Source organism: Aspergillus alliaceus, assembly GCF_009176365.1.
Source record: "Aspergillus alliaceus strain CBS 536.65 unplaced genomic scaffold BDW43scaffold_22, whole genome shotgun sequence".
NCBI classification, from domain to species: domain Eukaryota; kingdom Fungi; phylum Ascomycota; class Eurotiomycetes; order Eurotiales; family Aspergillaceae; genus Aspergillus; species Aspergillus alliaceus.
The window spans coordinates 70,442-97,420 of record NW_022474705.1 but is presented as its reverse complement, the minus strand read 5'-3'; the positions used below and the strand labels follow the sequence as shown (position 1 = coordinate 97,420).

Below are 26,979 nucleotides of genomic sequence, written 5' to 3'. Positions count from 1 at the left end.
ACAGACTTCCACATCCAAAAGATACATTAACTTCTCTTCAGCCCAGTTGGAAACAATAATATACGTAATAGAAATGGACGTATTCAGCTCGCTGCAGGCGCACAGCCGTCAAATCCATTGCATTGATATGCACACCACCGGCGAGCCAACCCGAATCATCTACTCGGGATTCCCCAACCTCGAAGGCTCACTTCTTTCTAAGCGTGACCAAGCCAAGAATCTCTACGACGATATTCGCAAGCGTTTGATGCTCGAACCCCGTGGTCACGATGGGATGTATGGTGCCATCATTATCTCCGAGACGGAGTTAGTATTGGCTGGGGAAGCTGATATTGGGGTCCTGTTCACCCATAATGAGGGGTACTCCACTATGTGCGGACATGCCACCATTGCGCTGGGCCGATTCCTGGTTGACACCCACGATTTGAATGTCTTTCCGAAAAGGGAGACCTTGCAGTTTGATGCAGACAGCCAAAGTGTTAAAATTAACCTTCACACCCCGTGTGGGTTGATAAGGGTTACCGTGCCTACTACCCCAGAAGGGAAGAAGTCCGATCCTTCGCGGTTGGTGTCGTTTCTATCCGTGCCTTCATTCGCACCAGCTGTCCAGCTTAGAATCCCCATTTCACCGGAGATTCGCTGGCCCGAGCTCGGGACAAAGGACTCTATCGTGATAGATCTCAGTTACGGAGGCGCATATTACGCTCTCGTCGATATTGAAGAGCTCGGCTTCAAAGGCTTGAAGGACGTGGACCTAGATGCCACTACGCGGTGTGTGCAGAAGTTGTTGCCCTATCTCCGAACCAACCCGGAAATTATTTCCGCCATCCAACACCCAGAGGACCCACGTCTCTCGTTTCTCTACTCTGTGATGATTGTGGACCCGAAAGCGGGCGTCAAGCCTGAAGGTGTTGAGGGCATAGAGACCGGGCTTTGCTACTTTGCTGGGACCCAAATCGACCGCTCGCCCACAGGATCCTGTGTCGCAGCGCGTGTGGCCTTGGCGTACGAGAAGGGCTTAAGAAAACCTGGGCAGAAGTGGGCGTATAACTCTCTGGTGTCTAATAATTTTGGGACTGGGGCGTTTACCGCTGAGATCGTTGATGAGTCTTCCATCACTGATGCCCAGGGTAAGCGTATTCGCTCTGTGGTTGTGAAGGTTGGAGGACAGGCATTCTACACTGGAGCGATGACGTTCGCTGTGGAAGACGGAGATGCGGTATCAAGTAGTGGGTTTACGATGTCTAGTGTAGTCTCATGATTTGACTCAGTGTACTCATATCAGTCACCTTGGCTTCGGACGTTAAGATCGAGTCCCTGTGTATCTGTGCATCTGAGATAACATGATCTAGTAATAGGTGAGGGTATAGAAATAAAGAAAAATTTTGAAATCCCAGGTCTATCTCCATCTGTCATATTGATGGTCTTCACTTGGAAGCTAGATTACATGTTAAGATTATATGCCGACCCCTATAGTGTTAGGCAGACACACATGTGTCGTCTCCTCAGTGTCTTAATTTATATTAGAGCGAAAGTACGGCAAGCTTTGCTTCTCGCATTGCATATTAGCTATTCACTCGAGTATAAGAAGAATGACGATTTTAGTGTTAGAATAAAACTGAAATTTAAACCACGTATAGCCACTTTCATTATACAATATAATTGAATGCGATCTTTAATCTCTTAGTATACAACAAAAACCGGGGAGCTCTCCTTGATAGTGTTTGTTGGATGTGCTAACGGGTTCTCAGGCTCCACTTGTGGCTGGGGCAATTTAATTTTATGTCGTGCCACTTGTACTTGTCGCGACAGAACATCTGGTCTGACAGCCTCCTCCTTCTTCCCCCGTACAACCCAACCTACCCTACGCCATAACGCCATATCGCATGCATGGTTTTAAATACGTTCGGAATTACTCTGTATAGACAACCAATTCCAGGGGGCAGCAAATACCACGGAAGGCCGACCCGCCGCGTTATCCACTCATACTGCCTGCCCATTACACGCATTCCACCTCCGCTCTCCTGCCGATCAAATTCCTGGCAGCGCAATGATGACCGCTGCTCCATCGACCTGAAATAAACTCAATTCACCCTGTAAATACACGCAAGCCGTCCGAAACCCCAAACGAACCACCTCAAACCGCCATCCCTTCGTCAAACACCATGCTCTTTTGCGGTGGAGTCCAAGGTCCGCGCCGTCGCAGTCGCGAAAAGGCCATCTTTATGACAATTTTTATCATATACGCTCTATACTTCCTATTCTGGGCAAAGAAGTCGAGTCACCCCAAATTCACGTCCTCTGCTCAAAATTCGGCGTTCAATGAGGGCTTACAGCTAAATCCACATCCGTCGCAGGCGACCCCGTCGCCGATGCCGAAGTCGCAGACTCTCGAGAAGGACCTGGTTGTCGCTAGTATGAAGGAGGATGACGTTTCATGGCTATACGAGCACTTCCCCGGCTGGCACAAGAGTATCTATGTGGTGGACAACAAACAGGCGGAGTTGACGGTGAAACTGAACAAGGGCAGGGAGTCGATGGTTTACTTGACGTACGATAGGCATTCGCACGTATCACTTGGAGCTTACGAAGATTGACTGACTTTTGTCTCAGTTATATTATTGATAACTACGATAACCTCCCAGATGCAATGCTCTTCATCCACTCGCAAAGATTTCAGTGGCACAATGACGACCCCTACTATGACGGTGTTCCCATGCTCCGCAATTTCCAGCTCCCTTACCTCCGGAAACAAGGATACGTCAATCTACGCTGCGCCTGGGTTCTCGGATGCCCGGTAGAGATCCATCCGCTTACTGATACCCATCGTGACGATGTGCATGCGGGCGAATATTTCAAGACAGGGTTCATGGAACTCTTCCCCGGTGTCGAGGTGCCCGAGGAAGTCGGGGTTTCATGCTGTGCGCAGTTCGGTGTCACGCGGTCGAAGGTCCTTGAGCGGCCAAAGAGCGATTACGAACGGTTCAGGAAGTGGCTGAGTGAGACGCCCCTGCAGGATGACCTTAGTGGACGGATCATGGAGTATTCATGGCACATGATCTTTGGAAAGGGTCCCGTTTATTGCCCCACTGCCGAAGAGTGCTACTGCAAAGTATTCGGGCTGTGCAACCTATCATGTCCGGACAAGGGAGAGTGCGCTGGACGCTACGTACTCCCTCCGTATTCTTCTCTCCCAGAGGGATGGCCGTACAAGGGTTGGAAGGGCCAGGACCAGGATCCGAGCAAGGGATTGCCTGAAGCTTGATTATAGGCAAGTTGATGCAACCACGCCCAATACGACAGACGCACCTCCAGCCATGAAGCCATGACATGTGCAGGTCCTACTGTGCCAGAGTCAAAGACCGTGCCTGTGCCTGCCTCAGCATGCAATGGGTTGCGGTCATGGTCAATGCCGCTTAGTAGGTGTTTTACAAAGCCTCCATTGGCCTCAGCGGCGATAGTCGATCGTTGTTGGAGGCTTTATTGCCGGTCTGCAGCTCTTGAAGGCATACGGATGTTTGCTATTGGTCGGATATGCCGTACGACTCGAGGGCAAGTTGTACTTGCACACAAAGACGTAACCCGGAACGGTCAGACGGCATTTTCTGTCATGTAACATCCATGTTACCGGCCTTCTACAGCTACTAGGGCCTAGAGCTCTCCTTCAGACGAAATTGCGACGGATTGGACACTAATGGCTTCATCTATCGCCAAATTTTGGCTAGAAAGTTGAAAGCACCTACACTTGCTATCTCTCTTTATTTATGAGTTATGCCCAAAAGCATAGACATCTAGCATTTGCATGTATAATATTGGTTTAATCATCGCAAGCGACGTTGAGCTCTTGGAGTATTCTGGAATATCTTTTGGCTATTATAATAGGACATCTGAAAACCGATAATCATGTCGATTTACGAGGGCCTCTAGCAATTCCAATGTTTCCGTAGAATACTCACAGATACAATATACTAAGCTTACGAAGGTATGGATTTGCATGATTTTGTTCAGGTGTCAAAAGGGCGAGAAGAGCCGAGGTTAGTACTTTCTTTTTTTTTCTCCCCACGTCTCCAATTTAACACATCTGTACAACTCCTCCATCTTCCAACAGCACCCTCTTATACCTCTACTATACAACAAGTCGCTGTCTCCTCGCCAAAACTAAGGCATTGCCGATTCACTACCTTCTAACCACCGGTCATATAGATTTAACTCCCAGCAATACCAACTTCCGCATCTCCGCACTCCCGCAACTCAATTCCAACGCCCCTCACCAAACCCAAGCCATCACAAAAGACCACCAAAAAGCCTAGACCAAAATGCTCATAATCGGCCTAACAGGCTCGATCGCAACGGGCAAATCAACCGTCTCCACTTTCCTCTCCTCACCCCCCTACTCCATCCCCATCGTCGACACCGACCTCCTCGCCCGCCAAGTCGTCGAACCAGGAACACCTGGCTACAAAGCAATCGTCAACTACTTCGGCCCCAGCACTCCGGATCTCCTCCTCCCACCCTCCCCCGATGATCCCACCGGTTCTCGCCGACCCTTGAACCGACCGGCCCTTGGCCGCCGCGTCTTCGGCACAACCGAGGAGCGCAAACGCGACCGCATGATTCTGAACAAGATCGTCCACCCCGCCGTCCGATGGGAAGTCTACAAATCCCTCCTCTACTACTATATCCGCGGACACTGGGCCGTTGTCCTTGATGTTCCGCTCTTATTTGAAAGCGGCATGGATATCATCTGCGGGACGGTCATTGTGGTCGGGGTGCAGGATCCGGAGGTGCAGATGGCGAGGCTGCGCGCGCGAGACCCGCATCTGTCGGCGGAGGATGCGGAGAATCGGGTGCGGAGCCAGGGGGATGTGAAGGGGAAGGTGGAGAAGGCTGAGTTCCGGGGCACGGGGTCCGCGCGGGGCGTGATTGTTTGGAATGATGGGGATAAGAAGGATTTGGAGAGGGAGGTGCAGAAGGCTGTACAGACTATATCAGCGACGAGTCCGAGGTGGTGGGCTTGGGCGTTGCTATTGGCGCCGCCGTTGGGGCTTGGTGCTGCTGCGTGGAATATGGCGGTTAACTTTATGACGCAGAAGAGTTGGGAGAAGAAGGAGAAGGAGGATAAGGCTAAGTTGTAGATTGTTTTCTCTTCCTGTTCCTCCCTTTCTTTTCTTATTGATGTTTAGCGTTGGTTGGTTGACTTTATGAGAATTGATATCGTGCATGGTATAGTTAATATCAGATGGAGTACGGCCGTTTTAGGTCTTATTATTAGTACATTTTTATACCCTTGTATCTACTTTCTTAAGCGATTCTCTGAACTGAGTTACCGTGATGTATATCAGGGTTAAGAAAGGCATCAATACAATCTCGCCTACAAAATGTACGCGAGAGTGCTCACATAACTTGTCTGTGAGATCTCTTTAACATCCGTAAAGTCCTGATATACAACACTTGCACAAGCTACGCACGCCCCCAGACGTGAGTACATACTATGCCATGGAGAATAAACCCTGGACTACAAGCCACCCATGCTACCTACCATATAAATTAGATATACCCCCAATCCATGAACCCATTAGTCACCAATGCTACAAACACACTTCAAGGCTGAGAAACAGTTCGTATTTGATCTACCGGTACCAAGATATCCTTCATCCTCGAAACCACGGTTAAGAAAAATAGTGCAACATACGCAGTAAATTCACTTAGTAAATCCCTTAGATACAGACTCCATCGTTACTAAATAGATTCCCAATTAAGTAATACCCCCCCCCCCCCAAGAAAAAAACCTCAAATTCTCAGCATAACCAGATCGTTACCACAGTTCATTCAGTAATCACTACATCACCCATCAGCTTACCGAACAACAAGAAAAAAAGAAAAGACCACAAATACCTAACACCCCTTCGCGCAAAGCTCCAAAACCTCATCCGACCCACTCTGGCAAACCTTCACCTGGCTCCCCCCAGGCGAAACACCCTTCGGCCAACAGATCGACGAACAGCCCTTATCCGTCGGCTTGACCACGACCGCACTACCGGAGAAGGGGTCTCCGAAGACACTGGACAGGTCGTACCAGACGCCGGCGTTGTCGAGCGTGTAGGCGTAGTTGAGCTGGGGGCTGCCGTTGTAGAGGCCGTTGTCGACGGTGGTGATCTTCAGGGAGATGCCGCCGGAGGCGGCGTCGTGGTGGAAGGGTTCGCTGTAAGTCTTGCCTGGTTCGATGGTTTGCTTGGGGCCGACGGAGCCGCCGACGGACCAGAGGTAGACGGGGTGGTTGCAGGAGTTTTTGACGGCTGCGTTGCCGACGGCGGCTGCGAGGGGAGTGAGGGCTAGGAGGGAGAGGGATTTAAAGTGCATTTTGGTTGGGTTGGGGGGATTTGTTTGGTTTGGTTTGAGGTTGGATTGAATTGGATTGGATTGAGGATGGGATTGTGGTTTGGATGAGGTTTTGGGGGTGAGAGATTGGGCTTTTTATAGGTTTTTCCCTGGTCTCTTATGTTTTTTCTCTCTCTCTCTTGCTTGAGAGTGAGAGGGGGAAAGTGAGAGAGCTATGATTCTCAGGCCTTGTTTTCTGACCGCTCATCCCAAGGGTCTTTCCTACTTGCTCTGGGCATATTGGACAGTGTGGTCTGATGGAGATGGGCTAGGATTTCTTGCCTGATGTCAGTACGCGAGTCGGAAGTATGGAAACTGAGACATTGCATTAGGAGTAGATACCTTGGCCAAGTACCATGGTGGAGATCACTAACAGAGTCAACTGAGACAGTTACATCTGGGGCATCATCGCTAGCAGCATCCGCTGGGGACAAAGGGACAGAGGGAGCGAGGTACCCAATGGGGATGCGTTAGTCGCTTAGACTAAGTTCGGGATGGCTTTGCCTGGTTGGCGAGGTCTCAGGATCATTGCAGTAGTTTGCCTCGCGTGGAAGTGGTGATGATATCTCTTGTTCCTCGGATCTCGTATTTCAGCAGGCTATTGATAGTATACTAAAAGGTCACCTGTTTTGTTGTCATCTGACTGGGTGGCCCTATCCATTGAAATCCTCACGGAGGATTATGAGCGAGACCCTCAGTGGGGAATTCTTTCCGGAAAGTTAAAGCACAGATGGGGATCATTTATGCAACCCCCGCAAGTCCCTTGAGGAATGGGATGCGATGCAACGCCACCAATCACATTTATTGTGGAGCAGACGGAAAAAACGGATTCCAGTCAGGGAGGGTGTTGGATTCAAGCCCTACTCTGGAGCAGACGTCACTCGCATGTACCAGATTTTATATAGCATACTCTCGAGCAATTAGGGTTCCTATATTCATTACATCAACCAAAGAGCATTTTCCTACGTATTACTATTAAGATAGTATGAACTACAAGACAAACCTACAACGGCCTAATATATAATATACATTCAATATGTACAAGGGAGGATCCGAGTAGAAAAGGTGGAGTTCAGCCAGTAGCTAAGGGTAAGCTTTCCTAATGGCGCCACCATACGCTTGTCGCCTCTTCTCTCCTTTTCCCTCTTCTGCTGGAGCTTTTTACTTGACTTTCTCGTAGTTGTCGGCGGTATTTCGGCCAGATGCGGTAGAAGTTCTTCTCCAGCCATGGTTGGAGATGTTCTCTTCGTCGCTTACCCGTTCTTTCGGATATATGACTCTCCGTGGCACGAATGTCTTTCCGATGGTCGGGACACGGATCACGTTCAACCACCCACCGAGCAGAGAACATGTCAACAAGACTTTCAAAGTCTCTAGAAACTCCCTTACCACAGACGCGGATTGTCAGCTTATTCACGGGGGAGGGTCTCCGCTGTTTGGCTGAGGCGATGGCGTGAATTATGGAAAGAGCTAGGCGCTGGTTGATGCAAGAGTTAATCATTAATCTGCGGATATGGCCATTGCGTACTGGGTGCATCGGAAGGTCAGAGTAAGATCTTCTAGTAATGGGCTCTGTTGGCCGATTTTGAGCACTTCTTAGTCACGCACTGCCGGTCCTGACTTGAGAGGACTAGCTTGCGCAGGTTCTTGCCGTGGTGTTGAACGAGTGCCATGCCCTCAGCTCAAGTTGCGATAGCGGTGGAAGGCTACGAAGGACGCGTCCTACGGTCTGATAATAGTGCTCTTCCTGCTTGATCTATGGTCCTGAGTGAGATTCAGGAGCGAGAATTTGAGACTTGGAAACCGGAGATCCCTAGCCCATATTCTCTCTTCCCTAACAGAAAGCCATCTCCAGGCAGGGATGGGATGTTCACCAGCTTGAAACTAGATGGGCTTCTAAAACATTACGCGAGCGATAACCCCGACTCTGACTTCATGTACAACGTGCACTGGAGGCGATATTTCCGCAGGGCTTCAAAAACCAATGCAGGCAGCCTGTTCCAATAGCTGGAGTCCTCGTAACAAAACTCCCCCAAACTCGTTAATTGTGAAAGTAAACGCAGTAACGGGCTCCGTGTTTGAGCACCTCTGTGGCTATGTCCATTTCCATTGCGGACAACCAAACGATGGGCATGAGAGAAACCGTCCGTAGCGGTCAGCGTCTTGATGAGCTTTGACGCCTCCGATTGTGCTTCCCAATCTAGCAAGCGAGCTAGCCAGCCATCATTGTGTACGAGGACCTTTTACAGTTTTGAGTTGAATCGACTTGACCGCGGGAATGCAGAAGTCCGTCAGGAACCTGTTGGTGCTGGCCAGGTTTAGGAGGCTCCTGCGATCCCCCTGGGTAGTGAACTGGCGTACGATTAATTTAAAATCCTCCGGTGGGAGCTCGCCGAGCGCGTTCTATGGAACAGTGATGCCAATATAGGATTCCACTGAATTATCACGTATCAGGATGCCTCTAGTGTCTGAGCATTTTTGGTGGTCTAGTCGTACATTTTGGTTTGATAGGTGGTAAACCTCGTATTCCGGATTCTTAAGTTTTGCAGGCTTTGTGTACCCATGAAGGGAGGCTGCTGTCTCTTGATAAAGTTCGAAAGAATCCTAGGGCCACGACAAAACCAAAGGTCTCACATGTAAGGTTGGACCTTTTGTGAAGCGTGGCAATGGTAGAAACCTGCGGAAAAATTGTAGGGGGAAGTAATGAGTCAATAGCTGAGCAGGAAGCTGTGTATAAATCAGGCGCTATCAAGCGACTTGCCAACTAGTGGCGTTACATTGATATTTTCTTCTTCACTGCTCTTTAGCATGATTTAGGAAACAGCCTCGAATTCTTAGTAAATTATGGCAGTACCGGTTCATTGCAACACTATTAGCTCATCTTCTCACTTTTAATATTCGCTATAGTATGAAAACCTAGATCCAATTTCAATGCTTGATGTTGAACCCGAAGGAACCTTAACATATAGACTAATATTGTATTACACGGAAGAAAGTCTTGAAAATAGCCCTTCGTACCCGCATATATCTAGACGGGTCATCCGGACTTCAATCTATGCAGTTCGTTCCATCTCTACTCAAGTACCTCGCGTAACTATCATTGGTCTTTCAGGCAAAATAAGACAACCAGAGGTAAAAGAAAAGAAAAATATTACGGAACACTTGAGACTGTCAACCAAAATATTCCCCACAGAAATGCGGCTGTCATTCAGGTTGGCTTGGAGAAAGCTTCCGCAGGCTTCGTTGGCGACCGACTGGGTCGTTTTTCTTCTTCTGTCTCCTCACTGTCGTGCTGGTCGGCTCGATCCTCAATCCACTGGAACACCTCATCTTTGTGAAGCATCAGCATCTCACTGAGTCCTGACTTGCTTGACTGGATCAAGTGTCCGTAGCGCTTGGACGGTTTGCGTCGGTTTTCAGTGTTCCAAACGCCATGGGTGTGCGAAACAAACACAAGAGAATTCTGCGTCCATATTAATACCGCTTTGGAGAAATGAATCGGGCCGAGCAGGGTAGACGGGGGCGCATACATCTTTGTACCATCTGGACAACCAAACCTGAGTATGAGAGGCTATCGCTCGAACTGGATTCTCGGCAACAAACGATACAACGCCGTTCACTCGTTTATACAACGTATCTGTTCGCATATCAGCGATAAAGTCTACGTAAAGCGGGAAGCATTTACCTCTGTTGATCAAGAGATTGGCAACTCCGTAATAAGCATTGCCTATTCCAAGAAAGAAGATCTCTGTGGCTTCGTTGGGCCTAAACCGATTATTAGTTGCTAGGGTTCTATTCTATTAGCATCTCATTCTTACTCAATGTAGTTGTCCCAGAGGTATCCAGCCAGTTCTTCTGTGGCAGTGGGACGGTTCTCGTCCTCATGTTCATATTTCCTGGACTAGCCAGACATGTTAGTGGAGCATCCTCAGACAGGAAGTTGACCAATACTCACGGGCTCTACGGTCACATGTTTCGGGATATTAACATCTATCACGGCATATCCTTTGCCAACAGACCATCCGATGTAGTCCTTCATAGCATCAGCCTTCTTATATTAGCATATTTTGCACAGGCTAATGATGGGATTACATACAAGCCAGCAGTTATGAGCTTCCAACTTGTTCGTGACGGGGTGAGGTAATCCCATGATTTCCGGCCTATACAGAAGTCAGGCTAACTTAACATTCTCATCTCTCAGGGAGTGACTGACGGGTCATGGAATATCACCAGAAGTGGGTTGCGCTGATAATAATTCGGGGTTGCCAGAACTTGGTTTTCGAAGGACCTCGAAATGGCAGTCCGATAGATGTAAAGGGAGGTGAGTTTGTAATTTTCATAAAGTTGTTTGGACTGGTAAGCACGAATGACATCTATAGGCTTGGTTACTCCTGGAGCATTCAACTAGGCTCTTTTCTTCACTCATTTCATTTCACTTACCATGTAACCGGTCTGTCCAGAGTCCCTCTTCCTGCGGCGCTTTCGGGTACATACAGCCCCAATATTGTGATTGAACCATCATGACACGTCTCACGGCAGTAGTTCCGAGTTTAGAAGGGACAGTTGAATGAAGCCGATCAGGCGGGTCCCCCATGAGTGTCTTTGTAACCGCAAGTGCAGACTTCGAGATTGACCTAAAATTGTAGCCACCCTATGATGTTCAGTGTCAGAACCCGCAATTGTTCAAGGCGGAATATCAGGCTTTATCTTCACCTCTAGGCAAACAGCAACTTTTCCGTTCGCAAGAGTCATAAGCATGTGTGTCATATGAGCATAGCAAGAAGGCGTAACGAAACACCCTCCAAGCTCATCCCCTACGGCGGCATCGAAACCAGAGGCGACTAGCCGCACATTAGCATCGATATTTTCCCCTTATTATCTTCACTTTAGGCGACTAATAGGGGGTTGTACGTACTTATTACCAGATCAGGGTCGAATTCCTGCGCAATGGGCATCACGATTTGTTGAAAGGCATACATGTAGTCACCGTCGCCCATTCCCTGGCTCGGCCAAGGTATGTTGACGTTTCTGCCGTAGAAATTACGAGTCAGATCTGAGCAACACATTTGGAAACGCACACCATACCTCCCTACCCCAGCACCAGTACCGCAGTGGTCCCAGTCTCCTTCGTCACCTCCAGGGTAGAACTTCCCATCGTTATGCACATGAAGTGAGATATACAAGACATTAGGATCATCGTAGAATGCCTTCTGGATACCGTTTCCTATGTCACGTCAGTATCTTGTACTTGCACCATAGGTACTTTATGTGCATCGCGATTCTTTACCATGATGAACATCCCTTGACTGGTCAGTGCCTCTTCAACCAGTGCGTCAGGCGCGGAGGATTGAACTTACCAATCAAGGATAAGGATCTTTCTGCAGCTTTCTCCTAGCTGATTTTGACAGACTCGAGCTGCGACAGAAACATTGTTGAACAGGCAGAACCCCATAGTCTTGTCATGCTCGGCATGGTGTCCCGGTGGTCTAATGACAGCAATAGCGTTCTTCACTTTCCGAGTGGCAACAGCTAAGCATGTTTCAATTGCTCCTCCAACCGACAAGAGCGAAGATGCAAACGTCAACTTATTGAAGTATATCGAGTCTCGAGTATGTTCAAGAGCGATAAGCTCATCATCAGACATGTCTGACAGAAGCAGTTAGAGAGATCAACGATCCCAGAAGGGGGCTATCGTTTACCTTTAGTGCTTTCCACAAATGCGTAATGATCTGGTGTGTGAACAAGGGATATTTCTTCCTCTGTGGCATTGCGGACACTGATTCGCTTCAAAGGCCTTGAGACAAGCGGCCTGGATGACTCTGGGTCATCAACGAGTCCGGCTCGGCATAGCTCCTTGAAGATATAATATATTCTTCTTGGGTCCTCCGGATGGACGTCTGCCGTCGGGCGCACTTCACAGTGATAGCGCATCTGAACATCATAGCAAAGACCTGAGGGAAGCTGAGCAATAGGTAGACCCCTAATGGCGACCGCATCTTCCTCCTCAGACCAGTCGGAGTTCTCCTCAACAAGGCTGTCATTTTTCTGTAAGTCATCTGCAGTAGCTTCACCAGAGTCAATTGATTTCGGTAGACTTTTAGGTGGTGACATCGTGTGACTATCTGCCGCAACAGATGGTTCGGGCTTTTGCACGTTACCAGCTGACTGGATAGGTAATTTGATTGAGGGTCCTAAGAGGGGTGGCGCGAGCCATGGGTCCGGCCCTCCATTAAGATGTCCAGTGCCATCACTCACAAGGTGATGCGAGGGAGCCAGGTTGGGGTTATGGGAACCTGCCTCTCCCATGACGGTGTCTTCGTCCTCTTCCGCGGCCATTACGCAGAAGTCTAGACGAGTTGATCTATTTTTGTCTGGTAGACGGCGTCCGTTCACTCTAGCATTCCATAACCAAGCCTGTCGCCTTGGATAATTACGTCAGTCGCACAGGACCTCAAGCACCCTTTGGCAAAGAACAACACAGGCGCAGTCCAATAAGGGTCAAGTGAAAAAGAAATTGGAACGAAGTGGTAGTTCAGTGACCAGTCCAAGATAGAAATTTGACACAAGGGACTCCAACTATACCAGAATACGAAGGGAAGCAAGAAAGGCTGTTGGCGTTGAGAGGTACTAAATCAGAAGAGTGAGGGAACTACTAGATACTAGTAGTCCGAAAGCCTAGCTCGACCACGAAGACAAGCTTGAGCTAGACCAGATCAGGGTAATCTAAGACAAATCTTTCGACAAAGAAATGAGATCCTCACCAGCCCACAAAAATCACAGGAAGATGTTGATCTACTAGATCCACACCAACAGAGGCGTTCTGGCGCACGTCCTGGAGACTTGGATCATGTACTCTTTGAGGAAACCCCAAAAAGCGTGGTTTACTTAGCTTCCCTGCACGTGACTACTGCCGGTCATAGACACCAAACAGGCCACTTGGAGCCCTCCGTACAAAAGCCAACCGCCAGGCGCAGGATGTAGGTACTAATAACTCATGGTCAGCAAAGATGGGCCAATAAAAGAAAAATACAAGGATGAGCAAGAATCCGTGTGCAAAATGTTTTGTCTGATGGTCCGTCCTGGCATAGTACCATCAAACGTTTGCGCTTGTCCGACAGTTTCCCGGGCTTCGCCGAGACCTAATCAATCTCCCTTACAAGGCTTACTCAGGACGATCTAGTTCTCTGGCTATGTGCTCAAGGATGATTCTATACCAACCTCAAACAAGGTTGTTTTCTCGAAAATACACTACAGGGTATTGAAATCCAAGGTTTGAGACCATTGCACGGAGGCGAGATCATAACCAGTATCAACGTCAAATCATCTCATTAAATAAGTACGTCATCATATGCTTTTATGCTATATGTAGATCCCCGGTCAACAGGGCACTTTGTTATCCCACAGGCCAATTTCTCGGTGTGGGGACCTGACAATCCGGGAATATAGAACTAAGTCGGAAGTACCTAGAATGTCCCCTTCATAGAAGACTTCTAGTGTCCGGTCTCTGTCCTGATTCCTACTGGCCATCGACCTTGGAGATGTAGGCTAAACGAGAACCGTCAGCAAGCGTTCAGAACGCCGGAGTGCAGAGCCGTAAGAACTTACCAATAAGGTCAACAACACGGCGGGAGTAGCCCCACTCGTTGTCGTACCAGGAGACAAGCTTGATAAAGTGGTCGTTAAGGGCGATACCGGCCTTGGCATCGAAGATAGAGGAGTGGTCATCGCCGTTCAGGTCAGAGGAGACAACTTCGTCCTCAGTGTAGCCGAGAATGCCTAATCTTGGTTTAGCAAACGAAAGTCCTGGTGAACCTCAAAAGAATAGGACTGTGCTTACCCTTGAGCTGGCCCTCGGAAGCAGCCTTGATAGCCTTCTTGATGTCATCGTAAGAGACAGACTTCTCGGTACGGCAGGTAAGGTCGACAACGGAGACGTTGGCGGTGGGCACACGCATGGCCATACCGGTGAGCTTGCCATTGAGAGAAGGGATGACCTTGCCGACAGCCTTGGCAGCACCGGTGGAGCTGGGGATGATGTTCTGAGCGGCAGTACGGCCACCACGCCAGTCCTTGTTGGAGGGAGCATCAACAGTCTTCTGGGTGGCAGTGTAGGAGTGGACAGTGGTCATGAGACCCTCAACGATACCGAAGTTGTCGTTGATAACCTTGGCAAGGGGAGCAAGGCAGTTGGTGGTGCAAGAGGCGTTGGAAAGGACGTTGATGTCGGACTTGTAGGTCTCGTTGTTGACACCCATAACGAACATAGGGGCATCAGCAGAGGGAGCAGAGATGATGACCTTCTTGGCACCACCCTTCAAGTGGGCGGAGGCCTTCTCGGTGGTGGTGAAGACACCGGTGGACTCGACGATGTAAGCAGCGCCGGCCTCGGACCAGGGGATTTGAGCAGGGTCACGCTCGGCGAAGAAACGGATCTTCTTGCCGTTGACGATGAGGCCCTGGTCGTAGGTCTCGACAGTGCCCTTGAACTGACCGTGGGTGCTGTCATACTTGAGCATGTAGGCCTATATCATCCAATTCTAGTCAATTCCATGGTCTTTCCCGCATATCGTCATCAATCTATAGATGATAGAAGAGGGGTACATACAGCATAGTGGGTTTCAATGAAGGGGTCGTTGACGGCAACAACCTCAACGTCACCGTGGGCGATGCTGTTGAATCACACTTTTGTTAGAAGGTTTCTTCTATACAAGAAGCTAGGTGAGGGTTCCCCTCGGTGGTCTAGACTGGTACTGGACCATCGAGAGTCCATCCATAGTCCGGGAGAGGCGGGTTGGGTTTTAACTTACGCGTTACGGAAGACCTGGAACTCTTTGTCAGCCTCAATGAATCCTTGTCACGATGTAGAATAAAAGGACAACTTACGATACGGCCAATACGACCGAAGCCGTTGATTCCAACCTTAGGAGCCATTGTTTGGGATTGATCTGTTGGTTGGCGGGGTAGCTGTCAGTCCCACTGTGTGATGAGAGAAGAAGACGGTAGACACTGGAAGTTGTCTGGATATATAAGATTCGAGAGAAAGGGGGAGACGACTCACTTTAAGTAAGAAGACGAGGGGATATGGTGATTGCAGTGATGTGGTGAGAATAGAAAAGGGGAGAAAAGTCGAACGGCGGGGGAGGGGAAGTAAAAAAAGAGGCCCTGTTGACTGACGCAACGACCAGGTCACTAATCCAGTCACCGGCGGGCAGACGGGGCAAAAGCTACAAGCTCCTACTGTGAAACGGGTCCTTGTCAGCTGTTTTCCCGGCTTGCGCCGCTCCCCAGCTCTCAGCAGCCCTTTCCGGTTTCATACACCGGGCAAAGCAGGAGAGTCACGATATTTGGGCCTCTGCCTCTCCTCGGCAGCTACCGGCCTAGCCAATGAGCGTGCCACGAATCCAGCATGCCGGGTACTCAATCCTACCCTCTTGTTAATCTTTTGCCAGCTCTTCGGGATCGAGGGGTCATTACTACCTAGGCTATGAAAGAAATGATCCCGGCTATTACTCTATCTAATTATCCCCTTCTTCCGTAGTCTAAAATTGGCAACAATTGAAAGAGGGGGGTAGGGTATGAACCCCAGTACTAAGAGTATTGGTTCCCCATGGAGGGGCATGATGTAATGTAATCTGGCCATACATAAGAAATGTGAACGGGAAAACAAGGAGGGGCACTCACTCGCTTTGACCTTTCCGTTTCCGGGTCAATAGATCGGACCGGATCAACTATACCCCTCTGCCCCTCTTCCCTCTAGACTCTCACATAATGGCTTAGCGATCCTCTATCCTCCTGAAAAGATTCACCGGTAGGCAAATCAGGATCACGCGCTTGTCATATTTTTCATTAATCATCCCTTTGACTTTTTTCTGCTTGGGAAATCGAGTTTCTCGGCTTGTTGGGGAGCCTACTAGATTCGCCCCAATCGGTAGCTGTGCATGAATGAACTGTACTCGGTGTTCAAACCAATAGCCTTGTGGCTTTTTCGGTGATTTTGATAAGTATTGAAGTCTCAATAAGATGCTACATAAAACGTCATTGTATAAACTCAATATGATTGTCATGTCATGGTCAGGCGATATGGAAACATGGCTAGATTCCCTTAATTCAATGCATTAATTAAATCTTGTTTATACTACACACCTATACTCATATAAACCTTGTGGACTTCAAATCAAACCATTAATCAACCCAAACTTCCCACTCTAGATAGATAGATGTACAGTGGTACACCCATAAATCAAGCTAACTTGACGATCTAACACGTTGACAAGGTCATCCAATTCCCGACTCAATTCAATATGTGTCTTAAAATAAGGGGGTGAGACACGACATCGTACGCTATAGTATCCAACAATTATATGATAGAGTCTTGATCGGACCATGGTGGCATGTCCGCGTACCGCCACACATGAATCATTCGTGTTACAAATCAAACTTAACCGTTCACCGGGGTTTAATCTACTACTTGATTTGTTGACACAAGAACTGTAGTTGATATGTATGTCTTAGGGGTAGATCTATTGAGGCTGGGTCATGGATTTTAGCGTCTCCATCCCTAACCCAAAATACACGTTATCTTACCCACAGCCCGGCATCAGTATACCCTTCTTACGGATCATTGCGTATCTTTCGGTGACTTCATGGCGTGATAGTCATAGCATGATAGGATCAGAATCAGATCAGGTGAGATCAAAACACAGAAACCCTGCACTCGGATATTTCGGATCTTGTTGCGGGTCGTTCGTTATCAGAATACGCAGGATACCAGCACAGATATCGACAAGATAGAGGCCTGAATATTCCACTCGGTGCGCAAAATCATGGTTTTAGCAAGGTTCGAAAGAAAAGAATCCAATTTAGTCCTGCTCTCCCACTCAATTTACACCGCTTCTATAAAGTACACAAGGAGCAAGGCCATGTACTACAGGGTACTCTAGCATGCTATCCTCAATAACCAATCGTTTACTCTTCCTTGACACCACCCCTCCAGTTCTTCTCCGCGTTCTCGACAGAAGCCTTATCGCTCTTAACCTGGCCTTGGCTCATGAAGCTGTTGGCAGCCTTGAAGGGGCGTGCGAGGTCGCCAGTGGCGGGCTTTCCAAAGACGTGGATCTTGACCAAGTTCGACTCCAGGGCGCTCTTGAGAGGAATGATCGACTGGATCAGAAGAGGATTGGTGTACTTGAAGTACAGATGCATCACGCACATCATACCAACGCCCATCAGTTGTCCCTTGAACAGCTGGCGCAACTGCTGCTGGTCGTACTCATTGTTGGTAGTAGTCACCGGACGGGGCTCCTCGTTGCTACCCAGAGGAGCGGGCTCCACGTACTTCAACGTAGTCATGTCTAGTAACACCATTCAGTAAACTATTCGCGACATTCTCAGAATAAAGCCGAAACCTACCCTTCTTGCTCTTAATCTTGGACTGCGTATAGAGATAGATACCCAGGATGAGCACGTTGGAAAAGACATACATGCCACGGACAATCAGAAGAACATCAGGGTCATCAAAAGGGATCTTCTTGGCCAGCTGCATGGCCACCACGATGATGGCCAGGTTGGTTCTGAGTTACGGGCCGATGGTAAGCAAATGGTCCACCATAGAACGAACACAACCTTGCTGCAAATTCAAAGAGTAACGGCAGTGCATTGCGCAAAATGACTTACACTTGAGGAGACACCATGTTGGCTGCAGTATTGAGTGACCCTTAGGTGACGAAGCAAGAGCAACGCGCGAATGGCTTGAGCGGATGAGTGAAGGACGTGCAGGGACAAAATCTTCCTTAAACTGCGGAACTGGAGCCCCGGGGAAGTCGGACAGCTGTCCAGATAGGCACTTCGGCACGTGATGGATACTACTCCTAAACGAGATGCAGTGGCGCAGGTTCAAAGCCTTAGGCGATAGAACATCAATAAGGCACCAAAAATCACCTGGTTGATTAGATAATGCACTAAGCAACCATCATGCTTTGCACGCTCCTCTACCAACGACAACAAGTGATTCTATGGTTTGACAAACGTCGTCTATCCAGTCTCTCTGTACAAAGCCATAAGGACTGGATGGGAAGATTGAACGGACAAAACACATTAAAATATAATGTTTCTCCTCTGCAGAGTTACCCAGGTTGAGAGTTGAGGAACCTACTGAATGACTCCTCAACTATGACCCAAGCTCTCATCACTAACCTCTATAAAGCTCTTTTCTTTTGATGTGGTGCCCGATCAAGTGCCATCATCTGGATTTGTACTTTCAATTGGAAGCCACTTAGTTGCTTTGCTCGTGCCACTCACTGCCTAGCGTACTCACCTTCAATTATCCTCCGCGTTCTAAGGATGATGTTCTGATTTTCCTGAACAGGACTAGCGCCGTTCCGCGCTCAACGCCGTCTTTAGCGACCAGGATGGCTTTGACATTTCTGACTCCTTCATCCATCAACAACGCGCGTGCCGCTGGCGTATCGAATCGCTTCAACGACCACCATCGTACTCTATCACTTCAAACACTTGTTTGACGCGACATTTCTATCTCTGCGACCCTAAATCTCGACGCTTTTCAAAATGCCTGGTGGAAAGGGAAAGTCTATCGGCGGAAAGGCTGGCTCCAAGGACTCTGCGGGGAAGGCTCAGAAGTCCCACAGCGCAAAGGCTGGTCTGCAGGTCAGTAGATACGTCTTTTGTTGTTTTCTACTTGCAGTGCTTAGATGGCCGTTATTACCGGCAACGCGCGGCAACATGTTAAAAGCTATCCGATTTTACGACTTTTTTTTTCGCTTTTCTCTCTCTCTGTCTCTTTCTCTCTTCCCTTGTTGCTTCTCACCTTAGTTCTTTGCATCTTCTCCATCGAGTCCTTTGTGAACTACGTCAAGTTAATGCAGTTTGAGTACCTGTCGCTGGGACTTGGTTGCTCAGGTACTTGCAGACTACAACGTTGTTCCGCACTTTCCAGCTCCGCCAACTGCACACTAAAATTCAAACATTGTAGTCGATGAAAAATACTGACAACATGTGCGTCTAGTTCCCTTGTGGTCGTGTTAAGCGTTTCTTGAAGAACAACACGCAGAACAAGATGCGCGTTGGTGCTAAAGGTAAGGCACAATAGTCGCAAACCATGTAGCCATGATTTGTCATCTTTCGTGGGCACCACTGACAAGCAATCACCTAATAGCCGCCGTCTATGTTACCGCCGTCCTGGAGTACTTGACTGCTGAAGTTCTCGAGCTTGCCGGAAATGCCGCTAAGGACCTCAAAGTCAAGCGTATCACCCCCCGTCACTTGCAGCTTGCCATCCGTGGAGACGAAGAGTTGGACACTCTCATCCGTGCCACCATCGCTTTCGGCGGTGTCTTGCCACGCATCAACCGTGCGCTGTTGCTGAAGGTGGAGCAAAAGAAGAAGAACAAGACTGAGGCTTAATTTACGGCGGATACCCCACGAATATGGCGTTTGAAATGATGACGATTGAAAAGGACTCCGGGATATGTCTGTTACAGCGATCGACCTTTAACTGGTTCTAATTAAAAACCGACCAGTCGCAAAAGAAGAAAAAATTGAAAAAGGAAAAGGGAAAACTGGATGATAGACATCTTTCATGACAGGGATTTCCAGCAGACGCATCCCCCATCTCCTTTTCCCTACTCCACGACGCTGCTGTTCGCAATGCTTTTTTTTCTCTCTTGTACTCTGCTTTCCTCCACGTGCTCCGTTCATACCGTTTGTCTCGAAAATACCAGGGCGCTGTAATGGGAAAAAGGGTGATATCTTGGTAGTGGACTGATTTTCTGTTTTCATTTTCGATTTTACTATTTCTCTTATCTTTCCCCTTGTTCTTTTTCCCGGTGAACTTTATTCTAATTGATTGACGGTGTTGAGTGCTTCCGATTATCCACCTCAGTTACCATTACTACGATGTCTCTCTTAAACTTGATGGACTTGTCTTGTATGAGTATAGTTGGCTCCCTCTCTCACGAGAATCGAAATAAATACAAACCAAACCAAACACTCGTACGGAATTTCTCGTGGTATATCTAGGTGATCTGATCAGGGATTTCCCGATTTCTGATACTTAGATGAAGCAGCTTAAATCTTTCAATCATTCTACGCTGGAGTAGAAGGCGACTGAAGATGGGGTACACTATGTTACGGTTGGATTGAAGTCTAATTATGGACTATCGACAGGAGCAATCCACGCATGGAGACATTACTGGGAAAAGATATGCAAGTCATATAGAAGATACATTTATTGGCGATCTTGAAGAGACAAAAAGCGTACTAAAGCAATACGGAGAAAGAAGACTTTGGGAAAATAAAAGGCATATTTCAAACAAAGCCCTGGCAATATAAGAAGGGCGATTAAAAGGAAAGCGAGAGAAGAAAAAGTAGAGATGTGGTTGCATCCGCAGAGACTGAACTTCAAAAGTGGAACCGACAGAAGGAAGCCCATACGATAAAAAAGAAGCGTACTGGATCTGGCAGTTAGTAGTCACATTAAAGCCACAGAGGACTCGGTCCATTGAAGGGTCAGTTCCATAAACGCAAATATCCCACCCAAACTTGTTGTCACAATCCCTGTGTTCACCACAGCAATTGCAGGTCAGAACTGAATTTCATGAACAAACCAGCCAGAGAGAGCAAAAAGGAGACGTATCATAAGACTCCGGCAACAACCACATTCATTCACCTGGCAGAAGCTCAGAGGCCCGCGAGAAGAGCGTACAGGGCGAACAAGTCGGGATTGAAAACAAAAGCAAAAATTAAACAATGCATGGCGCCCATATACAAAGTAATCCAACGATGCAAATGCTGGTATGTCATCTTTCTTGCCAAGGTAAAAAGACAATAGTGTTCTTTTCTGTCGTCCTTTCATCATCTTCCTGTAAGTTAAAAACAGATTTTTGCTTTCCACCGACACAAACTGGGAAGAAAATAATAATATAAATAAACAAAGACATCTGGAAGGCGCCTGCGTCTCAAAAAAAAAATTTCAGGAGCTTTCTTTCTTTTTCCGTTTTTCATTTTGTTCCGAGAAATAAAGAGAAACGTATAGTCCGTTTAAATAGCATGCCTGCTGGGCTGCCCCAAAATAACGTCTAAAACTTGGCTAGATCAGAGAAATTTCTTTTGTGGTTCTCTTGGTTGAGTGTCATCTCGTCATCCCTCATCGAATCGTAAGCCAATAATCGCAGAACAGGATCAGGCCTCGTGATATAAGAGTCATATGCGTCTTGCGGCAAAGCAATCTAACAAGTTTCGTCGTTTTTCATCTCCCGTCAAAGTTGTTTACTCCACAATGATTTCCACGCCAGAGTTCGTCCGCAATTCGTCGCTTCCACGCGGTTGGTGTCCGTTTTGGCGTCGAAAACCTGGGCCCTTTTCGGGCATGGGGCCTCTCGGCTGCCTAATTGGCACGCGCTCCTGTGACTGTCCGTCAAATCCAACTCCGATGGATCGGTTGCTACCGATGGGTCCAGCACTGGAAGGTTGACTTTCCGGCTGTTCCCAAGAAAACATACCCCGCAATCTCCGTGGGCTCGAGCTTGGCCCACCAATTCCAGTTCCCAGCGAAAGGCTGCTGAGACTATTCACCAACAGACTATCGTCGCGCTGCATACCGAGAGAGGATCCTGAAGGGGCAGGCGTGAGCGTCGGTGTGTTCGAGGCGCCGCTAGTGGCACCGTCGTAGTGCTGGAGGCGTGCACCGTTGGACTGTAGGGCCGCCGGGAAACTCGCGGAAGAAGGGACGGGCGATGGAGTATAGGAACGCAGGTCTGCGAACGACTTGGCTGCCCGTAAATTCTGAGCGTTCCCGAAGTTTCCGGGAGAATCCAAAACGCCCAGAAATCCCGACGCTTGTCCCCGGAGGGTGCCGTAGGGACCAGGTCCCTCGTTGCGCGCTTCACTAAAATCAATCGTAGCCGCGCGGTTGAGTCCGCGACGAGCCGTTTCTGCAGGCTGAACTGCAGCGGGGATCGAAGACAAAGGAGGGCTCACATTGGTGCCAGGTGCCACCTTGAACACCTGGACCTGTCGCTGTTCCCCAGATCCGCGAGAAGCGTGGCCCAAGCCCATGTTGTGAGCAAGAGTATGAACGGTGCGGCGCTGCACCGGGGAAAGGTTCGAGGGGAAAACCAGCGAGTCGCGACTGGTATCTTCCTTGAACAAAAGGAGTTGAGAGTAGTACGATAGTGTCGTGCTATCATTCAGGTCGACCTCTGGCGAACGGAACACAACCATTAGCGACCCGTATTAATTATGGTCCAGTGATCAAAGAGACTTACCCAGCTTCTGGCCACGTTGAGAGACGGGCGACGGGGAGGTCGCGGGGAGGTGCGACGTGAGCGAGGACATGGAACTCTGAGTCTGAAGCTGAGAGGATGCCATAGGCCGGTGCTGTTCCTCCAACTGGCCCCGACGTTCTCGCTTCTCGCGCTCGATACGTTCGCGCTCTTGGAGCGGAAGCATCTTCTTGTACTCGACTCGCAATTTCCGTCCCTGAAGCTCAAAGTGGTTGAGAACCTCGATCACCGTCGCCGTTTCCTCCGCGGACGTAAAGTTTGCGAACGCCAGCCCCCGAAAGACACCATTGTCAAAGTGGTAGTTGAAGGCATACGGCAGGGGCAGGTTTAACTCGGTCATTAGCTGGACCAGCTGCTCCTTCTTAACGGCGAAGGGAATGTTCTTAATGACGATCGCCGTTGGAATCAACTCATCATCATTCTCCGAGGATGCAGATGCCTCCGGGCGCATTGTACTGCTTTGAAGGGGCCCGGGCCCAAGATTCGAAAAGGCACTAGGCATACCCGGCTGCTGGTCAAGCCAGGTCTAGTTTTCATGTTAGCGACGCCAATGCAGAGGACTATCTCGATATTAGCGAAACCGTACTCACCGTAGGTAAACCTGCCCTTCCGGTGCGGGAGGTGGTTTTCAAACTCGTCGACGCCGACCGGATGGCCCCCAGAGCCTGAGGATTGGCGAAGCCATTCGGATTCCAGGTCTGCGAGCCGGCAAGATCATAGGCATAAGAGTTGTTGTGGAGCGGGGGGTTCAAACGCTCCAGGCGACCAGTCTCATAGCGAGCCATGGGGTCATCATACAGGTTCACAGGCATAGGACCGTACGCGTCGAACTGTCGCGAAGGCTGACGATGCAAAGGCTGCTGATGGCGCTGGGAGCCAGGAGAACGTGCAGAGTTATCGTGATACATTTCTTGCGCTTGCTGGTAACTCATGGCGGCTGACACTAATGAATTCCCGGCGGGCAACCAAACTCTAGAATGTGGGCACAAAAATCCACCACACAACAATCCCGTTCAATATCCCAAGAGCTTGAACGGACTACTCAAACATAGGAGCGACCGGACAGAAGAAAGCCACGAACTAGTCCAAGACAAGCTGCTGAATGCGAAACGCGCTGTCGAAAGTGGACCAAATTCCTCGAATTTGGGGCGTGGGGGGAGAGAAAAACAATGATTTTCAAAGCACCGAAAGTCACGGCGGATCTGTGACTTCTCTGGTTGGCGAGAGAAAAGCAGTCAAAGAGAAAGAGCAGTTCAAAATGAGACAAACAACACACTAAACCGCTCACAGCTGCTGGAATTAATTGCCTCGTGATGCTTTGGTCGTCAATGCCAGGGCGTGTCCTCAGGCGTCAAATTTTCCGAAACTTTTTTTCGCCCTCCTTGTCAAGGGGAATACAAAAAAAAAGAAAGAGGGAAATCCGATAATGCGATGGGGGGGGAACAAAAAGATGGAAAATAAAATCGAAAAAAATATGGAAAGACAAGAGAAGAAGAAAAAAAAAAAAAAGAAAAAAGTAATGAGAAAAAAAGAATTGCCACTACCCGGGATCAAAAGCAAAAGCCCAAGAGAGTTGGAGTATGGGCGAGTTGACGGACCGGTGATGGTGTTGGTGAGGGGAGGAAAAAAGGGAAATGGGAAAAGAAACAGTGATTTGATCAAAGATTCGAGATTGGAGGTTAAGGCAGGGAGGTGGTGGCCCGGGAGATTATTGGGGGAGTGGAAAGCACGCACGCCAAACGGCACGCAGAAAAGCCGGAACACAGCGACCGCTTTAGTTCTGGTCTGTCCTTTCCGCGGATCCGCCAAGTCAACGAATTGGATAGATCGGTCAGCGTGGATTGTTTTGACGGTGAGATCTGTTGAGAATGCTGGTTCGATCCGTTAGAATGGATTCGCAATATTATAGATCGGAGGTAGACCGCAGAGAAAAGTCATTCCATCTTCTGCAGTCAAAACGAAGATGTCAAACCAACCAGGGGGGAAAGAAAAAATAACAACAATAAGAATAAATTAAAAGAAAAACGTGAGGGCAGCAAAAAAGAGGAACAAACCAAACCCGGTTAGGAAAAGAAAATTGTGGGAAAAAGGGAGAAACAAGACAGAGACACTAAAGGAATAGCGGATAGTATGAAGGGATTCCCGTAATCAGTCCTAAATGGGGGAAGACAACGAGGACAACAGACGACAGACAGACAGAAAGACTGTACTCAATACAATACTCTCTGGTTATCTTGTATGGGTTTTCTTTTTCGTCTTTTTTCCCCTCCTTCTCTTTGGTGGTTTGAATGTTTTGGTTTCCAGAAGAAAATTGATACAGCAGAACATCAACCCACGTACTGTACTCACTTTAAAGCTTCCAAGTGCTTCCCTTTTATAATCCCTTCCGGTGGGTTTTCCTTTCGGTAGCCTTCGCCTTAGTTTTTTCTTTTTATATCTTCGTTCAGACTCCTTTTCGCTTGCTCCTGTTCGTCGACCTAAATCTTAATCCTTTCCCAAAACTTTCCTTCTTCAGCTGTGGCGGAGGCGAAAATGCTCAAGGAAAAAAAAAGGTGGGAAGTGGAAACAAATTATAATACAATGGAGAAGCTGAGGCTTTGCCCAAAATGGGGGGCTGATCTCCTATTGGTAGATTTGCACCAACAAGTGTGTATTAGTAGTAGAAGTAGGGAAGTGTGAGCGAGGAGGTGGAGAGAGAGAGAGATAACATGCAAGAGTTGGAAAAGAGTCAGTGATTATGTGTTTCAAGATAATGATTGAAACACGAAGAGAACGAGAAGAAATCCAGTCTGTGGCCGTCAGAAGTTTTGACCGTCCGGGCTTCTGATGCCCATCATTTATGTATGCGGCAGTTTTAACTGTTCCAACCTCAGTTAGGTACACCTTAGTCAGTTTAGTTTTAGTTCCATAAAAGCCAGGTACTAAGGTATTTGGATTACTGGACCTGAATTGCAGTACTGTATGTATGAATGTATGTATGTACCTAAACTAAACTGTGTCAGGTATCTTGTCCTTGCGCTCCTTTTTCTCCCCTCCCCTCCTTTGAACTAGGTAATTAACCCCTCTTCGTTTTCTCCATTTTTCCCCCCTGGATGAAAAAAGAAGTAAGTTATAAGTGCCGCCTGGGGCATGAGGAATCCAGAAGGCAGTTCACTACTCTTTCTAGAACACGTCTCCAGAGTAGGTACTCCGTATGCCTTTCGTTAATAGTAGGCCTTCTAAGCTTGAATATTTTCTGGCTCGGCATATATGACTTAATATCCCTTAGATTAACACTCTGGTTTGTTCAGTATGTCTACACCAATCACAGAACCATCCGCTGCACCATGTTCCTTGGATTATTGGACTTCTTTCCGGCAGCTTTACCAATCTCACTCAAGTGGTGACCTTATTTGCATGTTTCAAACCTTCAATAGACTGATGGATTGTCTTACAAAAATTTAATTATTATTTTCTTTTCTTTCTTTGTTTGTTTCTTCTTGTACCTGGCAAAAAAGCAAAAAGCATTCCCCCTCCCCCTCTTTTTTTTTTCTTTAAAAAAAGAAAAGGAAAAAGAAAAAGAAAATATTCAGTTGTTTTTATTTTATTTCTTCTTCCCCTCGTCCGTCCTTCGGGCGGCACGGGGAACTAACCTTGAACTTACTTTAACTCCTTTAACGGGTCCTTAGTATGAAGTTCTCACACGTACATACCAACTTGGAGATCCAGTCCTTTTTCCCTCTTCTTTATCGGAACAATTCCGTGCCACCAACTGCCATCGGCTTTAGTTAGCTTGTCCTTAACGACTAACTAGTCCCTGTCTTCCCCCCATGTCCACTTGTCCGAAAGGTTCCTGATTGACGGTTCTGGCTTGGGAGCTCCAATGCATCCTTCGAGCTTTAGCTAGAAGGTGGATTAGGATCCGCTCCTGAGTGGGTAAGGATTCCATTACGGAGTACTCTAATACATCACCTCCGAACAGGGGGCAGCTTCGGCACAGTCGTCCACCGCCCACACGAGCTATCGCGCCGGTTCGTGGCCGTTTCTCGATGTCAACATCATGAGGCTTGCTCATTTCAAGCGCATTTCCTTGACCGCGGGCAGTGGAGGGCAACAGCATCACCGAAGCTCATAAAGCTGGACGGAGGCATATGCTTGCAAGATGTCTGACCCGTTAGGAAGTCGGTGCGTTGTCCGTCGGAAATGGAGATAACCCCCTAATGAACACCCACCCTATCAGCCCTAGACCTTTTCTTCCGACTCACTGGTCTTCAGGAAGACTACGCATTCTTGTCTCTTTATTATTAGTAGCGGAAAGACTGCA

At 48.2% G+C, this 26,979-nt stretch overlaps 11 protein-coding genes across 11 annotated transcripts; 5 read left to right on the top strand and 6 right to left on the bottom strand.

Annotated features, from left to right (window-relative positions):
* Positions 1–2: 2 nt before the first annotated feature.
* Positions 3–1,338, top strand: BDW43DRAFT_276188 (putative proline racemase). The gene has a single exon (XM_032041928.1). It carries the CDS (start codon positions 74–76, stop codon positions 1,259–1,261), a length of 1,188 nt encoding a protein of 395 aa, XP_031900232.1. The 5' UTR covers positions 3–73; the 3' UTR covers positions 1,262–1,338.
* Positions 1,339–1,826: 488 nt separating this feature from the next.
* BDW43DRAFT_86790 (DUF3431 domain-containing protein) lies at positions 1,827–3,357 on the top strand. The gene is made up of 2 exons (XM_032050617.1): positions 1,827–2,551; positions 2,614–3,357. Exons 1-2 carry the CDS (start codon positions 2,166–2,168, stop codon positions 3,263–3,265), a joined length of 1,038 nt encoding a protein of 345 aa, XP_031900231.1. The 5' UTR covers positions 1,827–2,165; the 3' UTR covers positions 3,266–3,357.
* A 665-nt stretch (positions 3,358–4,022) lies between these two features.
* BDW43DRAFT_276185 (putative dephospho-CoA kinase) lies at positions 4,023–5,399 on the top strand. The gene has a single exon (XM_032041927.1). The coding sequence runs from the start codon at positions 4,317–4,319 to the stop codon at positions 5,133–5,135; it is 819 nt and encodes a 272-aa protein (XP_031900230.1). The 5' UTR covers positions 4,023–4,316; the 3' UTR covers positions 5,136–5,399.
* Positions 5,400–5,679: 280 nt separating this feature from the next.
* BDW43DRAFT_86766 (putative BYS1 domain protein) lies at positions 5,680–6,640 on the bottom strand. Its single transcript, XM_032050616.1, has one exon. The coding sequence runs from the start codon at positions 6,358–6,360 to the stop codon at positions 5,896–5,898; it is 465 nt and encodes a 154-aa protein (XP_031900229.1). The 5' UTR covers positions 6,361–6,640; the 3' UTR covers positions 5,680–5,895.
* Positions 6,641–7,396: 756 nt separating this feature from the next.
* BDW43DRAFT_86537 (uncharacterized protein) lies at positions 7,397–8,138 on the bottom strand. Its single transcript, XM_032050615.1, has one exon. It carries the CDS (start codon positions 7,913–7,915, stop codon positions 7,478–7,480), a length of 438 nt encoding a protein of 145 aa, XP_031900228.1. The 5' UTR covers positions 7,916–8,138; the 3' UTR covers positions 7,397–7,477.
* Positions 8,139–9,143: 1,005 nt separating this feature from the next.
* On the bottom strand, positions 9,144–13,171 carry hdaA (histone deacetylase hdaA). The gene is made up of 15 exons (XM_032050614.1): positions 13,140–13,171; positions 12,078–12,792; positions 11,736–12,024; positions 11,666–11,679; positions 11,464–11,602; positions 11,294–11,406; positions 11,092–11,219; positions 10,819–11,029; positions 10,592–10,751; positions 10,475–10,538; positions 10,334–10,426; positions 10,197–10,279; positions 10,064–10,143; positions 9,909–10,015; positions 9,144–9,841 (listed from the first exon to the last, which is right to left on the bottom strand). Exons 2-15 carry the CDS (start codon positions 12,712–12,714, stop codon positions 9,587–9,589), a joined length of 2,373 nt encoding a protein of 790 aa, XP_031900227.1. The 5' UTR covers positions 12,715–12,792; positions 13,140–13,171; the 3' UTR covers positions 9,144–9,586.
* Positions 13,172–13,894: 723 nt separating this feature from the next.
* gpdA (glyceraldehyde 3-phosphate dehydrogenase GpdA) lies at positions 13,895–15,309 on the bottom strand (the record flags this gene model as incomplete). The annotated part of the gene is made up of 6 exons (XM_032047117.1): positions 13,895–13,923; positions 13,984–14,154; positions 14,216–14,900; positions 14,984–15,047; positions 15,186–15,199; positions 15,262–15,309. The coding sequence occupies 6 exons, from the start codon at positions 15,307–15,309 to the stop codon at positions 13,895–13,897; spliced, it is 1,011 nt and encodes a 336-aa protein (XP_031900226.1).
* A 1,479-nt stretch (positions 15,310–16,788) lies between these two features.
* Positions 16,789–18,212, bottom strand: BDW43DRAFT_276155 (PHO88 family protein). Its single transcript, XM_032041926.1, has 3 exons — positions 18,052–18,212; positions 17,788–17,948; positions 16,789–17,729 (listed from the first exon to the last, which is right to left on the bottom strand). The coding sequence occupies exons 1-3, from the start codon at positions 18,066–18,068 to the stop codon at positions 17,344–17,346; spliced, it is 564 nt and encodes a 187-aa protein (XP_031900225.1). The 5' UTR covers positions 18,069–18,212; the 3' UTR covers positions 16,789–17,343.
* Positions 18,213–18,757: 545 nt separating this feature from the next.
* htz1 (histone H2AZ) lies at positions 18,758–19,841 on the top strand. The gene is made up of 3 exons (XM_032050611.1): positions 18,758–19,041; positions 19,400–19,469; positions 19,550–19,841. Exons 1-3 carry the CDS (start codon positions 18,943–18,945, stop codon positions 19,795–19,797), a joined length of 417 nt encoding a protein of 138 aa, XP_031900224.1. The 5' UTR covers positions 18,758–18,942; the 3' UTR covers positions 19,798–19,841.
* A 1,819-nt stretch (positions 19,842–21,660) lies between these two features.
* On the bottom strand, positions 21,661–23,584 carry BDW43DRAFT_300265 (putative R3H domain protein; the record flags this gene model as incomplete). The annotated part of the gene is made up of 3 exons (XM_032044863.1): positions 21,661–22,592; positions 22,659–23,202; positions 23,267–23,584. 3 exons carry the CDS (start codon positions 23,582–23,584, stop codon positions 21,661–21,663), a joined length of 1,794 nt encoding a protein of 597 aa, XP_031900223.1.
* Positions 23,585–23,855: 271 nt separating this feature from the next.
* Positions 23,856–24,699, top strand: BDW43DRAFT_86181 (uncharacterized protein). Its single transcript, XM_032050613.1, has one exon. It carries the CDS (start codon positions 24,103–24,105, stop codon positions 24,562–24,564), a length of 462 nt encoding a protein of 153 aa, XP_031900222.1. The 5' UTR covers positions 23,856–24,102; the 3' UTR covers positions 24,565–24,699.
* Positions 24,700–26,979: the final 2,280 nt, after the last annotated feature.